The 16,620-nt window shown below is 41.5% G+C and overlaps 1 protein-coding gene across 3 annotated transcripts in view; it reads left to right on the forward strand.

Annotated features, from left to right (window-relative positions):
• Positions 1 to 16,620, forward strand: part of cblb (Cbl proto-oncogene B, E3 ubiquitin protein ligase) — a 62,561-nt gene that overhangs the window by 17,140 nt on the left and 28,801 nt on the right. For all 3 annotated transcript variants that reach the window (XR_003833394.1, XM_029447526.1, XM_029447527.1), the window contains exons 4-6: positions 4,090 to 4,236; positions 10,065 to 10,221; positions 12,664 to 12,785. Coding sequence is in view for 2 of the 3 variants with exons in the window: in XM_029447526.1 (XP_029303386.1) it covers positions 4,090 to 4,236; positions 10,065 to 10,221; positions 12,664 to 12,785 (426 nt within the window). In the remaining variant the exon portion in view is untranslated. The remainder of the gene's footprint in view (positions 1 to 4,089; positions 4,237 to 10,064; positions 10,222 to 12,663; positions 12,786 to 16,620) is intronic.

The following is a 16,620-nucleotide window of genomic DNA, read 5'->3' on the forward strand; positions in this document are numbered from 1 at the left end:
TATTGAATATTTTATACAAAACTTTTTGAAAAGATATGTTTTTTTTGTCCTCACTCAAAAATAGTAGGCTATTTAGCAGGCCACACCTCTGTGACCTCTCAACCTCTGTGATCAGCGCTCTCAGTCACTTAAGTCAGGTCAGCTAGTTTGCAGCTCATCTTAATTTTTCCATCATTAAGAACATTACTATTTGAATGAAACAAAATCTCTGAGAAACATGAAAATGCTGATGACTCAGTATCAATATCAAACGTGCAAACAATCATGATGATACAACTCAGAACAGCAAGAATCTTGCAAGTACATTAGCTTTAAATAGGCCAAACCAATGCGCAACATACAGAAACAATAGAATACAAATTCAACCATTAGCTTCAAATAAGCCAATTTAAGTAACTGAGAAAATATAATTTTAAAATTATTTTATTGGCCAAGGTGCAGTCGAAACAGGTGGGTTTTCAGTCTGCGATGGAAGGTGTGAAGACTTCCTGCTGACCTGATCTCAATGGGGAGCTCGTTCCACCATTTTGGAGCCAGGATAACAAACAGGCGGTTTTATTTGAGGGGAATCTGGGTCCCACTCGCAGTGTGGGAGTAGCGAGCCGATTGTATGGTTTGACCATGGCCTTGATGTAGGAAGGGGCTGATCCATTCACAGCACGGTAGACCAGCACCAGAGTCTTGAAGCAGATTCGGAGGAGCGGTGTAGTGTGGGAGAGTTTCCTTAACTTTGGTATTATTGAAGAACAGGAAAGGTCTTGGCCAGAATGTTTCATCTGTGGCGAGAAGCTACCTAACGACAGCACAAAGCCAAACAAATATTGTTAAATGTCAGATATTATTTGAAAGAAAAAGCCCTATCAAAAATTCCACAGACATCAGTAACCCAGAGAGGTTGGAATGAGATATACTTTTATAAACGTTACAATTCTAAGTAAAAACCTGTGGCGCTAACAATATCAGAGTACTTTATCAAATCAAATCAAATTTATCTATATAGCCCAATATCACAAATTATACATTTGTCTCAGTGTGCTTTACAGACTGTACAGGATACGACACCCTCTGTCCTTAGACCCTCGCATCGCACAAGGAAAATCTTCCTAAAAGAAACCCCATAATTAAAGGGGGAAAAATGGAAGAAACCTCAGGGATCCCTCTTCCAGGATGGACAGACGTGCAATAGATGTCGTGTGTACAGGAGCCAGTGCAGTGCAGCTAATACAGGAGTAATATGATCCCGTTTCCTAGTTCTTGTCAATACACGTGCCGCTGCATTTTGGATCAACTGAAGAGTCTTAAGCGACTTTTTGGGACAACCTGATAACAATGAGTTGCAGTAATCCAGCCTTGAAGTAACAAATGCATGGACTAGTTTTTCTGCATCATTTTGAGACAGGGTGTGTCTTATTTTTGCAATGTTACGTAGATGAAAGAAGGCAGTCCTTGAGATTTGTTTTATTTTGTTAAAAGACAGATCCTGATCAAAGATAACGCCAAGATTCCTTACGGTGGTGCTGGAGGCCAAATAATAATAATAATACATTTTATTTGTAAAGCGCCTTTCAAAGCTAAAAGCAATCTCAAGGCGCTAAATTAATGCCATCCAGATCTTCTATGTCATTACAAAATGCGTTTCGGAGGCGTTTAGGGCCAAGTATAATAACTTTTTATGTCCTTAAGGCATGCTTGAAGTTTAGCCAATTGATTGGTTTCGTCTGGTTTAATTGATAGATATAATTGGGTATCATCCGCATAACAATGAAAGTTTATAGAGTGGTTCCTTATAATATTGCCCAAAGGAAGCATATATAAGGTAAATAGAATCGGTCCAAGTACAGAACACTGCGAAACGCAAAGACTGACTTTGGCTGTCATGGAGGATATATCGTTAACAAGTACAAATTGAGATCGCTCAATAGGACTTGAACCAGCTTAGTGCGGTTCCTTTTATGCCAACACAATGTTCCAGTCTCTGTAGAAGAATGTCATGATCAACAGTGTCGAAAGCAGCACTGAGGTCTAACAAGACAAGAACAGAGACAGGTCCTTTGTCTGATGCCAATAGAAGGTCATTGGTAACTTTCACCAGTGCCGTCTCTGTGCTATGATGAACTCTAAATCCAGATTGAAAAACATCAAATAAACTATTATTATGTAAAAAATCAACTGTTAGATATCGGCCTATAGTTGGCTAAAACCTCTGGATCAAGACTAGGCTTTTTAAGAAGTGGTTTTATTACAGCTACTTTAAAGGATTCTGGTACGTACCCAGATAATAGAGACAGGTTGATCATATTTAATAACGAGGTGTTAATTAAGGGTAAAACTTCTTTAAACAGTTTAATTGGAATCGGGTCTAAAAGACAGGCAAAAGACTAAAAGACTTTAGCACATCATTACCTAGCATTAGCACTTCTATGCTACGCTAGCATCTGAAGGTATACTGAATGAACACATGCTGATGATTGTAACATTGAATAAAGAGCTACCCTTTTAAAGTACGCTGTGATCTGTAGGCTTTATCTTCATCTTTTAACCTGTTTTTACTGATGAATCAGTTTGACATCCTGGATATATCATTCTAACACATATTGTAGACCCTTCTATCTGCTTTTCTGTGAAATCGCTTTTTTCTCAAAACATAAAAAAATACTTTTTCAGGGAGTGCACTTAGTAACAGTGTGGGCTCCATGGTAGCAGGAAGTGGCAGTGGGGGCGGGCTTAGCAAAGGGTCAATTAATGCATACTCAATTAGTGAGCAAAAAATACAGTTTGAAATTAGCTCTCGCAGTTGTGTGTTAATTATTTTTAGACTGTTTCACTTGTTTACATGACTCGTGATTGCTTTTAATTTCTTTCAACTGAACTTTTCATGTGAGACACAGGAAACATTCGGGTCCACCTGAAGCTCAGAACTCACTGATAATTAACCTTAATTTGAGTAAATGAGCATTAAGACTCAGTGTTCTAAAACCACAAGGACTAGAACATAACCACCTGCATGTATAAATTGGCATATATTGATAGTGTAGAATAAAAAAAAATCAAACACCTGCAACACAAAGACACAGGCGTTGAGATTATAAAACAGCCGTCATTACTGGCAAAATGTGCATGTGAAGGTGTTAAAACACATTAATGTACAATATACTTGTCATTACCAGGAAATTAAAGCCACCGACTTCACAATGTCTCTTCAGAAACCTATGGGAGACTAAGTCCATCTTTTATGCAGTCTATCGTAGGGCTGCATGATTATGGCTAAAATGCTTATCACAATTATTTAGATAACTATTGAGATCACGATTATTCATTGTTTTTTAGCGGCAACATCTTTTTATTGTACTTTCACATGAAAAAAAACAGGCACTACTTTAATTTCCATTTTCTTCTACAATCCTGCTAATGTACAAATTAAGGCTGCACAATATTGAGAAAAATTACATTGCAATATCACTTCCTGTAGATCAAAAGCCCTGAGGGGCTCCAGTTGTAAAAGTCAGGGTTGAGGAGGGGGAGGTGCTGGGGGTCTGCCCAGCTCAGGATCCAATTACAGAGGGCTGTTTAAGGGTTGACTTTGTGTTTTCTGACTTTCAGAGAGAATGTGCACTCCCATACAGACTGGATTGTTATTGTGGACGGTAGAAATTAATTGAACGTGACTTTCCTTAACATGACATCTACTTTATCAAACATTTTGACATGTGCTAGACAGTTACGAAGGTGTAATTCCAGTCAAAGATGGTTTGAAACAAGCAGCAAGTTGATTCGAGCAACTTTGCAGGATGGAAAATGACAGAACTTTGCTTTGGTTTCAAGTGTGACCTGAGTCACATCAACACATTTTGAGTGATATAACACACAGTGTTTTGAGACATTTTGTGAGATTTATACAGTTTTTCTAGATTTGCTTTTGTCAATCATCTCGGTACTTTAAAGCTGTGTATATTGGGCTAAGTTCGTGTTTGAAGATGTACCAATATTAGTAAATCTGCATTAAACAAAATGTGCATATATGTCCAGAATTGTGAAGGTCAACCATTTTTGTAATAACCCTTCCGTCTCTCTTCTGTCTCTTTTTCGCAGGAGGAACCTGACCAAGCTGTCTCTGATCTTCAGCCACATGCTGGCTGAAATCAAAGCCATCTTTCCTGGAGGACAGTTCCAGGGGGGCACTTTCAGGATCACCAAATCTGATGCAGCTGATTTCTGGAGGAATTTCTTTGGAGAAAAGTAAGATTCAACTCATCTTGTCGACTTGTTGTTGCGATTGGAAGGACTGGCAGGCAGATCTCACTAAGTTTGGATACATCACTTGCTGTGTGCCTTGCAAGTGAACAAACATGACACTTATTGTCTTCATGTCTTATTTGGGCAAATAAGATAAACTTACAAAGTCTGTATCAGGGGCTTTGAGCCTTCTTCCTATTGGGACTGGGATTGAGACAGTATGCCGACTAACTGCTGCGAGTTAGCAGCCTCGACTATCAGTGCTGTTTCAGTTATTTTAGTGATAAATTGAATAAAAGGTGCTGTAAAAAAACACAAAATATTCTTTAATAAGAGTCATTTAAAGGTTTGAGTTGTTCTTCGAGTAATAATGGCACTATCAAACAGCCTTTAGCCCATAACTAACCCTTAAATAATCATTTTGCAGTGTAGAAGAGAGAGGTCTTAATGAAGGAAGGGTCCCATATTCATTTTCTGAATTCCCTAAGTCATAGGTCTTCAACAGAAGTGCTCAGAGTTACTGCAGAAGGGCGGGCAAAATATTATTTGATAATGTTTTGAACGTTTAGTTTTTTTGTAAAAATTACAATGTCTGAAAATACACCTTTCCATCAAACATAGCAAAGATAATTTGGTCCATTTGTAAAAAAAAAACACCAACCCATTTAATTCACACATCATTGATGATAGTCTCATTGTACCCATGAGCCCTATGCAATCACGTGAGCTACGTAACCTAAATCACTGTGTGGCTAACTAGTTAGCGGCTACATTAAATATGCAACTCAATTTTATACATATATTGTAGGGGGTCCCTGTTCTGTCTTTTCAGCTAAAGGAAGTACATGTAGGCCTATTGTTTTGCAGAGATATCTACTGAAGTTAGCATGCTAACAGCTAGCTGCGCTCCGTCCAGTCTGTAATACCACTTGTTCCTCTAGAGGTGATAGTGAGTCACTGTAGCTGCAGTCTGCCTCAGTACAGAGAAAGAATAAGTACAGCTGCTTACTCTGGCAGACTCAGGGTCAAAATTACATCCATGATCCCTGGGCACTTTGATTAAAGCCAAAGTGGCAGAAACAAGAAAATGACTCGCACCCTCACCTCGCCGAGAGTAGAGCGCGCGACGAACGGATTTTCCGTTAGCAGCTTTTGCCGTTACTGTTGCTGCCATTGTGCTCCCCCAGCCCGCTGTGACACCGGTGCTGGGGTTCTCGCAAGCCAAATCCAAGCAGCCACAGCCGCTAACTGAAGCTGCTTCTCCCGTAGCCGCTGCATACTCCCTCCCTGCAGAGCAGTCCTATTTCGGTGGGGAAGACAAAATAAATGGTAAATGGGCTGCTTTTATATAGCATCTTTCCAATCTTTCCAATCACTCAAAGCACTTTACGACACATGTCGGCATTCTTGCCCAAGGACACTTCGACATGCAGACTGCAGGGGCTGGTGATTGAACCAGCGACCTTTCAACTGGTGGACAACCACTCTACCTCCTGAGCCACAGCCGCCACATTGTTAACAATTTCAATCCCAACTTTGTGCTTCCCATGCATTACAATTATGTTTATGTCACAGAGCGAAGCAGGTTTATTGTATGTAAGAATGTTCTGTCCTCTGCACAATTATGTTTTTATCCGGATAGTCTTTGAGGACGCAGTGGTGCGTTGTAGTGGTAGTTTTGTTAAATGAACCTCTTGGTTTTTCATAGGGTGCGACTCAAATGTTATGATAATACATTACAAACATGATAATACACAAACAGGGGTATTTTTGTTTAACACAAACAGCTACACAATAATGTTTCTGATAAAGCATTCATGACTCCCGGTGCTGGTGTTTTCACCAGCGGAATTCCAGTTAGGGCTGCAGGATATATCACAATAGTCCTGTGATGTGGACAAATTAACTCAAACATGTTATGCTTCAATGTTTTTGCTTCTTGATAAAAAAGGAAAATTTGCACGGTTCTCATTTTCCATGACTAATCCAGTGTTTTAGCTACAGTCTTAGGTCCGGCAGTTTCATATTTACACTTCTCAACCGGTGCAGTCCGCATCTGCTAATGTAAACTACCAGCCAACTCCACATGCATATGCATTATTATAAGATAGCAGTGTTATTTTGACTCTTTTTAGGCTCTCAGATTTTAACCAGTCTGGTGCAATGTTGCATATTCTTGCCCTGCTGTTAATTAAGATTGTATGGTCCCAGCAGTAGAGGTGACATGCTGCCCCCTCATTATTTGGAGCATGTGGCACACATTGCTCCCTTTTTTAGGAGAAGTGTTTATGTGTTCAGCTAAGGTTTGTATTTACAATTGGGAAGAACATCCTAAGTATAGAAGGAGGGCCTTCAGCTAAGACATGGCTCCACACTCGAGTGCTCATGGCTGAGAGGTATGATTTAAAAGCCTTGCATTCAAACAGGCTGGCCAACAGCAAGCCATTTCTCTAGAGCTTCTCCTCAATGAACTCCTCATTTTGTGAAGTTTCAGGGTTCCACCTTTAGTGCAAACACATTTCTGTATTTGCTGCAGAGCCACATTTGTGGCAGTTAACAGACGTATGGAACAAAAGGGACATAGATAATTGATACATTCAATAATGCATACATTGCTTTCACAAATTTCAATCTTAACGCAATGAATCTTTCGATGAATATTTGGTGCAAAAGTGTTTTTTTCTCCCTTTGTGTTATCTCCAGCTTGATGTGGTACATCCTCTGATGATAAAATCATAAACCGCAAGACAACAACATTGATAATATGCTGTGTAGGGGTTTTGCTTTAACAGTTGCTGGGTAAAATATTATACAGACCTCTGACCATCTAGTTCAGGGGTGGGGAATTCATTTTTACAAGGGGCCACATGAGAAACCCGAGCTGTGTTGGAGGGCCGAATCAACAATAAATTGAACTTAATTCTGCTCAATATTAATTTTCTCCCATTGTAAAAAGCAGTACATTATATGTTTTGATTAGCTGCTACTGGTAATCAAAAGAATAAAGATATTCTCTTCCAATAAATATATGAAATTGTGGAGTGGGTCAAATAGGAAAATAATAAACAGTCATTACATTAGTATTTTATTTTTAACATGTTAATCTTCACAAACCAATACTGAAAAGGTGTTTTACAGTATGTAAAGATAAGCAATGAATCAACTTTATACAAAAAGCAATAAGTGCTTTTGATGTATTTCAGTTCATTTTACTTCTTCAGTGAGAAAGATCCAGTCTGTCTTGAGCTTGAACAAGTGCACTGAAATCTGGTTGAATGTCTGAGGTGGAAATGCGCAGGACAGCTGACAGGTGATCATCAGTGATAGAGGATCTGTATCTGAATTTGTTGAACTTCATCACTGAGAATGTCTGTTCACATATGTAGGTAGATCCAAAGAGGACCAGAATCTTCTGAGCATGTCTCCTCATGTGTGGAAAGTTCTCCTCTTTCAGGGAAGAGTAAAACTCAGGCAGTGAGACTGACCTAAAGTGCTCTGACAGAAGTGTGTCAGACTGCAGGTCAATGAGTTCAAGCTGAACATCACTGGGTGCATCATCCACATTGCATGTAAATGGAGGAAAAATCATGTGCATTTCATTCTCAACTGTTTTAAAGTCTTGAAATCGCCTCCAAAACTCACCATGCAGTGCTTCTAACATGGATGAGTACCTGTGGAGGTGATCAGCTAATGGTGTGGCTTCCTTCAGTGTTGGCAAGTAGGTGAGAATGTTGTCCTCCATTTGGCTTGAGAGAAGCTGCAACTTTCTCATGAAGGCCTTCAATGAGCTGTACATGTACATGCCCAAAAAGGCCCTTGCATTACAGTTTGACATTTAGTTCATTCATTAGTGCAGTCACATCTACAGCAAAACCAAGGTCTGCCATCCAGTCTTCATCTGAAAGCTGTGGGACGTCTTTTCCTTTCTTCACACAGAAGTCTCGAATCTCAGCTCCCATATTGAGGCTGAGCCACCTGACAGCTGTGTGGTAGCCTATGTCACGATATTCAGTCTCATTTTCCTCCAAAAGTGCAACAAACTATCTTTGATTGTAATGCTCTTGCCCTGATGAAGTTAACTATTTTAGTTACAACATCAACAACATGGTTAATTTTTAGAATTGACTTACACAACACTTCCTGATGTATAACACAATGCAAAAATACCCATTTCTGTTCAGGGTTCATTTCTGTCTCTTCAAACTGCATTCTCTTCAAAAGTCCAACATTTTCCCCGTCAGATTTGAACAACCATCCGTTGTCACGCCTGCCAGCTTGTCCCATTTCAGTCCCAACTTGTCCACACATGCATTTACCTCCGTGAACAAATCACTCCCTGTTGTTGTCCCTTTCATTGACTGCATGGCTGCCAGCTCCTCCGTGATTTGGAAGTCCTTAGTTATCCCACGTAGGAAGATGAGTAGCTGGGCAGTGTCACTCACGTACATCGCAGCGCTCATCCAAACCAAGGGAAAGTTTACCGCTCTGTTCTGCAGCTGAAGCTCCAGATTTTTCAATCCTCCTCGTTACAGTGCGTTGGGAGAGGGGCACACTCTCAAAGGCCTCCTTTTTCTCCGGGCATATGAATTCTGCAGAATCCATCAAACACTCCTTGATAAACTCTCCGTCAGAAAACGGTTTACTTTTTCTAGCGATTTTGTGGGATAAGACATAACTTGTCTAGAGAGCTGCATCTCTGGATGTGCAATGTTTTGTAAAAAGTCCTTGTTGGTTTTGCAGTTTAGCTAGCAAAGAACCTGACTCCTTTTCCCGCTCTTCATCAGACAAGTTCTTGAACGGCGACTCAAATTGTAATCCTTGAACACAGCGACCTGCGCATCACAAACTAAGCACACGGCTTTACCTTTGACTTCTGTAAATAAATACTTAGCAGTCCATGTCTTCTTGAAAATGCGGCATTCTGTATCAATCTTTCTTATTTTAGCCTGAGCGGACATTTTGAGGGCTAGCCGGTCAGCATTATGTAGCTGTTCACGCGTGCGACGAGCATACGCAAATAAAGAAAAACAGCACCCTTTTCAAAATAATAGCAACACAGTTAGAAAGTTATTTACACCATGCACGCAATACAATGGTGTTGCTTTTATTTTGAAAAGGGTGCTGTTTAAAAAAAAAAAAGCTTTTTCATATATGTTATAATTTACGATTGTCCTCACACTCCGCCGCGGGCCGTAAAATGCCCAGGTCTGATCTAGTTCCTCACTGATGTGGCTTTTTCCAGGAAGACTACAGAATAAACTAATCTCTCCGCTGGTGTCTTTTTCTAATTTAATGAGCAAGTGGTGTTGCCAAGTAAGGGGGCATTTTGATTTCATATTGTTGCTGTAATAAAAGCTTTTATCTATGTCAAGAAATAGTGTGAGATTAATTTCTTGTGTTTGGCCACTAAGGCACCACATCGTTGGCAATTTAACATTCGATAGAAATGACATCACCAACAGATACTTTCATTTCCCATGGCAAATCAGTTGTGGGTGAGACACGTCACTTCTCCGTTTGTACCATCAGACTTCACTATCACTTCATGATACTTAATATTCAACCCTGAAGAAAATGTTTTTCTGTTCTCTTCATTGTGTTATCTTCTAAGAGAGCCATTAGAGCTGTCTGATTAAAACCAAAGTTCAACCTTATCTCATCTTCACATCAGCTGTGAATTTGCACAGTTCTTGTCGTGCATTTATTTTGTACAGAAACTCTTCCTTTGCATTTGTCAAATGTACAAATATGTTTTGTTTGATAAAATCCCTTTTTGTCTTGCAAGGTGCTGCATCTTTGCTTTTATGATTCGACTTGTTGCTCTCTTGCAGGACAATAGTGCCATGGAAAGTGTTCCGACAGTGCCTTCATGAAGTGCATCCCATCAGCTCAGGCCTAGAGGCCATGGCCCTCAAATCCACCATCGACCTCACCTGCAATGACTACATTTCTGTGTTTGAGTTTGACATTTTCACACGCCTCTTCCAGGTTGGTAAAATAAATCTATGGATCAAACATGTTAATCAAATGGTTTTGACACACATGGCACATATCAACTTTAATAGTGGTTAATACTGTATTCAGATACAAAAGGTTTTGGCATTTGCGTGCTGTGCCTCTAGTTTCCAGTTGATTTTGCACACATCTTCTTTGTTCTTTTGTTCTAATGTTCCGCTGGAGATTGTACGTGTTTCAGTCTTCCTTTGATGTCATATAACAAACCAGACATATGCTGTCAAATTAATGTGTGTGTGTGTGTGTGTGTGTGTGTGTGTGTGTGTGTGTGTGTGTGTGTGTGTTAGTGTATCTGAGTGTTGATTGTCTCACCAACTTGAGGAAGTGCAGTTCCCCATGTGAAGTTATTTGGATCCGAGTTTCTGTAGAACACTGCCCAGCTGGACTTTAGTGCATTAAACTGTAAAAGTGCAAATTGAAATCCACCCAACAGCATGGTCACGTGTCTGTGAAAAACATGTTGCACATTTATCCGTACCGTACAGGTGCCCGGAGCGGCCAAAAGGTGTGCTGCCCTTTAAATGAGGACGTCTTTCTTCCAAAGCTTTTCTTCCAAAGCTTTCATCAAACCAGGGGCATACACATATAATGGGAGCTTTTGCACTCATGATGCGTACACTGGTTCTGCGTGTGTGTGTGTGTGTGTGTGTGTGTGTGTGTGTGTGTGTGTGTGTGTGTGTGTGTGTGTGTGTGTGTGTGTGCGCGCGCGCGCACAATTTAGATCCCTCCTGTTGACAAGTATTGGCCCATGTGGCTTCAAGATGGTGTGTGGGCAGTGAGGCTTTAAACTGATGTTTTACATTGGCATAACCTTTGTACTTTGCATGATCAGTGTCACAATAGCTGGGTGTGTTTTTTTTTCAGGTTATGAAGTGGGAAGAAAAAGCTCCAAAACATTTTTAAACCTCTGATTCATCACAGACTTTTCATAGATTCTTGAGTGGTGCTTAATGGTGCAAAATGGTCTACTCAAGCAAATAAAGTCTTGGGTAGGAACTGCCATTGATTGACTGTATCCTGGTAAGCTACTTCCAGACTGGTGTAACCTTTGTGTCAGTCGAGGAAGTCCCCTGTGGTCAGGCCTGGAAGTCCTGGTGGGAAGCTTCACATGAAGGGGAGAATTAGTGGGAGAAAAGCAGGAAAATGTGCCAAACTTGGTGACATTGTGTTGATATCAAATCAAATTTATTTATATAGCTAAATATCACAAATGACACATTTGTCTCAGTGGGCTTTACAGACTGTACAGCATACGACACCCTCTGTCCTTAGACCCTCACACCATACAAGGAAAAACTTCCTAAAAGAATCCCCACAATTAAAGGGGGAAAAATGGAAGAAACCTCAGAGAGAGACTGAGGAGGGATCCCTCTCCCAGAACAGACAGACATACAATACATGTTGTGTGTTCAGGATAAACAACATAGTACAAATGCAACATCCATTTGACAGAAATTATGTTGTGTCAAAAAGGCTTCCCGGTGTCCGGCAGGATCAGGGCAGCAGGAGCAGCCACGATTCATGATCCTGACGTAAACTTTAACAGTGGCAACCTATCACATGAGAGACACAGAAACTCCGGATGCTGAGTTAGTAATATACATTTACATAAATGCATACAGATAGAGAGGGAGGTGAGGGGAGGAGAGAGGAAGAGAAGGAGGAGAGCAGGAATGTGTTCCCCGGCGGTCTAAGCCTATAGCAGCATAACTAAGAGCTGGTCCGAGGCAAGCCTGAGGCAGCCCTAACTATAAGTATAATATACTGCAATCCTCTCAGGACAAATGTTGTCGAAATGTTATAGGGTGGGTTCAGGTCTTGTACTGTAACAGCACAGCTATTGTGCGTAATGCATCGACTAGCTTGCGTTCATGAATAGGTACAAAGTGATTAAACCCATGTAACACAAGTATGTGACCTCCTGCCTCTTTGGGCCGGGCCACTATCCAGTTTACAGCTTGAAGCAATAAACTCATAGAGTGGTCAGGGCTTGCTCCATTGCCATCCCAGCCAAAAGGCCAGTAATTCCAGTATTTATTAGGGTTTTTCTTCTCCTGCCAAACCAGCTTCAAAGGTAGGGCAGCAGATCATTGTCTCTGGTGAGCTCCAGCTGACATGCAGGATGGAGGAGAATGTTATCCACTGAAGCCCTCCAAACACAATGCCCCACAGCTTTATACTTTTAGTTAAGGGATCCGATGTAAACATATTATCTGTCAAAGGCAATGTTCTTTTTTCGAGAGGATATTTATGCAGAATTTCTGAATTTAGAATTTTGTAGAAAGTGTGAAAAAAACAACATTTGAGCTGTCATTAATAGATGCAGATGCTAAATTGTTGTTTTCTTTTGACTGTGCGGATAGTTGTCAGATGTCAAGTTCTCATATGTTACAACATTTGGGTTGTCTTTTTCAGCCATGGGGATCAATTCTGAGGAACTGGAATTTCCTGGCAGTGACACACCCCGGCTACATGGCCTTCCTTACCTATGACGAAGTCAAAGCCCGACTGCACAAGTACATCAACAAGCCTGGCAGGTAACTGTGTATTTCAAGTACCTAAAGATTAGTTTTTTCTTCTGGAAGAAAAGCACTGGCATTGGGTGCACTTCATCAAAAAAGTGATCCCTGAAAAGTTCAGAGATTTTCAACTTGAAGCATCAGAGGAATATCATAGCTGAGTTTGACCAAGAGCAGCGTCACCAAGTTTAACCCAACAAGAAGTGTGTGTGTGTGTGTGTGTGTGTGTGTGTGTGTGTGTGTGTGTGTGTGTGTGTGTGTGTGTGTAATGGCAAATTTCCAATTTCAAATGTTCTAATGTTCTTATGCCATCTACACAGGTAGGTGTGTGCGTTATTACGCAGATGGAGCTTCCTGTTGTAGTTATGGATGGGTTTGGGTTGAAGACTATCACTGTTGTAGTCTGTCACTGTTCCGGTTGAGTAGCTGGTTCGGTTGTTGGTTGATCACTGTCACTGATCTATCGCTGATGCGTTCGGGTTGTTAACTGGTTTGTTCGGGTCGCCCCCTGGTGAGAATTGTATGCTCCCTCTATCTGTATCCAATCACCCACTTCCTGTCACATGTGCATCCTTATATATATATATATATATATATATATATATATATATATATATATATATATTATATAAAATTATATTGCAGGGCTTAAACCAAATAATAATAAATGCCAACAATAACACAAAACGGCTTCTACAGTGTGTGTGTGTGTGTGTGTGTGTGTGTGTGTGTGTGTGTGTGTGTGTGTGTGTGTGTGTGTGTGTGCACAACCTGTAATAACAATTCAAGTAGTATGTAGTAATAATACTAAAGTAAAAGGAGAAACAGCCATATATTAAAGTATATAATGAGCAATAAAACAAAAACAAGTGTTCGTTTGTGTGCGTGGGTGGTTTATGGGTGTGTTTTTGTATATTTGTCAGTGTATGTGTAAAAAAATAAAATACAAATAAAACTAACAAAAGAATACAAAAAAGAACAATACAATTAACAGCGAATATATACAGCTCTCAAAAAATAAGAAATAAATGTCAGTAAATTAATATTAAATAATAAATAAATAATATGAATGAGTTCTACTGTCGCATTGAAAGACAATAGATAGTGTGCAAACTCGTGACAAAACTGTGTGACGTATGCGTGCGACTCCATGTTGGCTGAATAACAAATCAACAATGTGAACAACAACAATACAACTCCGACTTCTTCAAAGTATTCTGACTCTCTGGAGTCCTCTGCAAAGGCAAGATTCAGAGAAAAAGTCCAAATTTGCAGCCTTGACCCGTACACGCTAAAGCCGTCGGATTATATTGAGGATTTAGATTCATTACCGCCGATTGAATATCCGGATATTGTGAACTACTTTGTGCTACAAACGTCGTGGGCAACCAACGCACAAATGAAGGCGTACAAGAGCTTAGATGCTTATAATTTCTTTGTTTCTGGCTGGGTTGGTAGTCTTCTTACCAAACCAGTGAAAGATGACAGGGTGCTCGTCCATGCCCGTGTAAATCACTCGCAAAGAGTTCGAGATACACCGCTCAAGCCGTGGTTTGTGAGTGAGAAGAGCGGCGATGTTAGCCACGCACACTGTGATTGTATGGCTGGATTAAGCGAAGCATGTTCTCACATTGGTGCTTTGCTTTTCGCAAGTGAAGTAGTCTCAAGAATAAGCCAAACAAAAACATGCACAGAAGAAAAGAGCAAATGGCTGCCATCACATGTAAAGAAAGTGCCTTATTTACCAGTCAGCGATATGGAGAAGTAAGGTCTTACAGTGTTCGGGTATATCATAAGCACAAATGTGTAACGTAAACATTGAAAACATAGCTTTAGCATGAGCTCTTATCAGATATAAAGTCGACGCCACACACACGGGTGAATTGTGCTTTTTCTTCTGTTAAATCCTCATGATTTATGTTGCTAAACCACAGTTTACGGCGTTCAGTAGACAGCAACTCACACGTGAATGGCCGCAGTCTTGGTTGTGTATTCCAACCAACATGGCTGACTTCTGGGTTGGGAAATAAGCGTGACGTCACATGCACATGATCTATAGGACAGACCTGACACCATCCCCCGCGACACTCTTCATCAGCTCCATCCCAGGAGCCCCATCTCCCCCACCTCAGCAGAGGCCTTAGCTTCTCCCCTACTGCCCACCTCAGCGCCCCCCTCCCCCGCTACTTCCACAGTGACACCTCTCTCCATTCTTGAGAGGGACGTCAACACCCTATTTCAAGAGGCAGAACCCCCGCAAAGCAGCCGGACCCGACTCTGTCTCTCCTTCCACTTTGAAGCATTGTGCTGTCTCCAGTGTTCACAGACATTTTTAACACCTCACTGGAGACATGTCACGTGCCAGCATGCTTCAAGCCCTCCCCAAAAAAACAAGGATCACAGGACTAAATGACTATAGACCTGACCTCTGTGGTAATGAAGTCCTTTGAGCGCCTTGTCCTGTACCACCTTGTTATGGCCACGGCCTTATTTATCTGCGGGGATTACTTTGTGGATGCATGCACCTTGTTTTCCCTAGTTAAGTCTGCAGATTTGGATGTGTGACCACCGCCCCTTGATTGGCTGCGGCGACACCTCCTCCGCCCACCTGATGAGGACTGAGTTGTGATTGGCGTGTACCTGTTCCGGTCCACCAATCCAAGGGACGCTGGAGAGACCAGAAGCTACAACTGCCTGGCCAGCTCGACAGTCGGGGCTGCTGGTGTTGTCAGCCTACGCATATGCATTTCTGTTTGGTCCGAGACTGTGGCGCTCTTATAGAGTATATTGAATGTTGCATATTGTGTTTCACGTTCCGTGCAAGCTGTCCGCGTTGTTTAGTTGGGACAATTTGATCGTCAGCCTGTAAAACAAGCTGTTTAGAGTTATTTTGTTAAGCACGCTAGGTGCTCCAGTGCTGTTTATGCCTTTTTGTTTGTATTTTGTATTAATCCCGTTAATTTTCAGCCCAACCTTTGTTTTATAATTGTTTAGGTTGGGGTTTATTTTTGTTAGTTGGCTTTGACGCCTTGTTACTCTTATGTTAAGAGCCCTCCCTGTGTTTATTTTTGTTTCCTCAAAAGCAATTGATTGCCAATTGGTCCATATTACACCAATAAATATATCTTATTTTACCACAAACATCTGGTGTATGTTACTCCCTTTTCCCTCGCCGAGCCGGGGTCATAACACACCTCAAAACCATCACAGACCCACCCAGTTTGCCTACAGAGCCAACAGGCCTGTAGACAATACTGTCAACATGGCACTCCACTTCATTCTCCAGCACCTGGACTCTGCAGGAACCAACGCCAGGATCCTGTTTGTGGACTTCAGCTCTGCCTTCAACACCATCATCCCAGCTTTGCTACATAACAAGCTCTTCCAGCTGAGCATGCCTGACTCCACCTGCAGGTGGATCACAGACTTCCTGTCTGACAGGAGACAGCACGTGAAGCTGGGGAAACATGTCTCTGACTTCTGGACCATCAGCACCGGATCTCCCCAAGGCTGCGTTCTTTCTCCTCTACTCTTCTCCACCTCCAGTCACCAGTCCGTCAAGCTCTTGAAGTTCGCGGACGACACCACCCTCATCGGACTCATCTCTGGCGGGGATGAGTCGGCCTACAGATGGGAGATTAACCAACTGGTGAAGTGGTGCAGTGTGAACCACTTTTCTAAAGACAGTGGAAATGATAGTGGACTTCAGGAAGAGCCCAGCCACACCTGCCCCAATCACCCTGTGTGACTCCCCTGTGGACACAGTGGAGTCTTACGCTTCCTGGGCACCATCATCGCCCAGGACCTGAAGAGGGAGCTGAACACCATCATCGAGTCCATCCTCACCTCCTCC

Source organism: Cottoperca gobio, chromosome 14 (assembly GCF_900634415.1).
Source record: "Cottoperca gobio chromosome 14, fCotGob3.1, whole genome shotgun sequence".
NCBI classification, from domain to species: domain Eukaryota; kingdom Metazoa; phylum Chordata; class Actinopteri; order Perciformes; family Bovichtidae; genus Cottoperca; species Cottoperca gobio.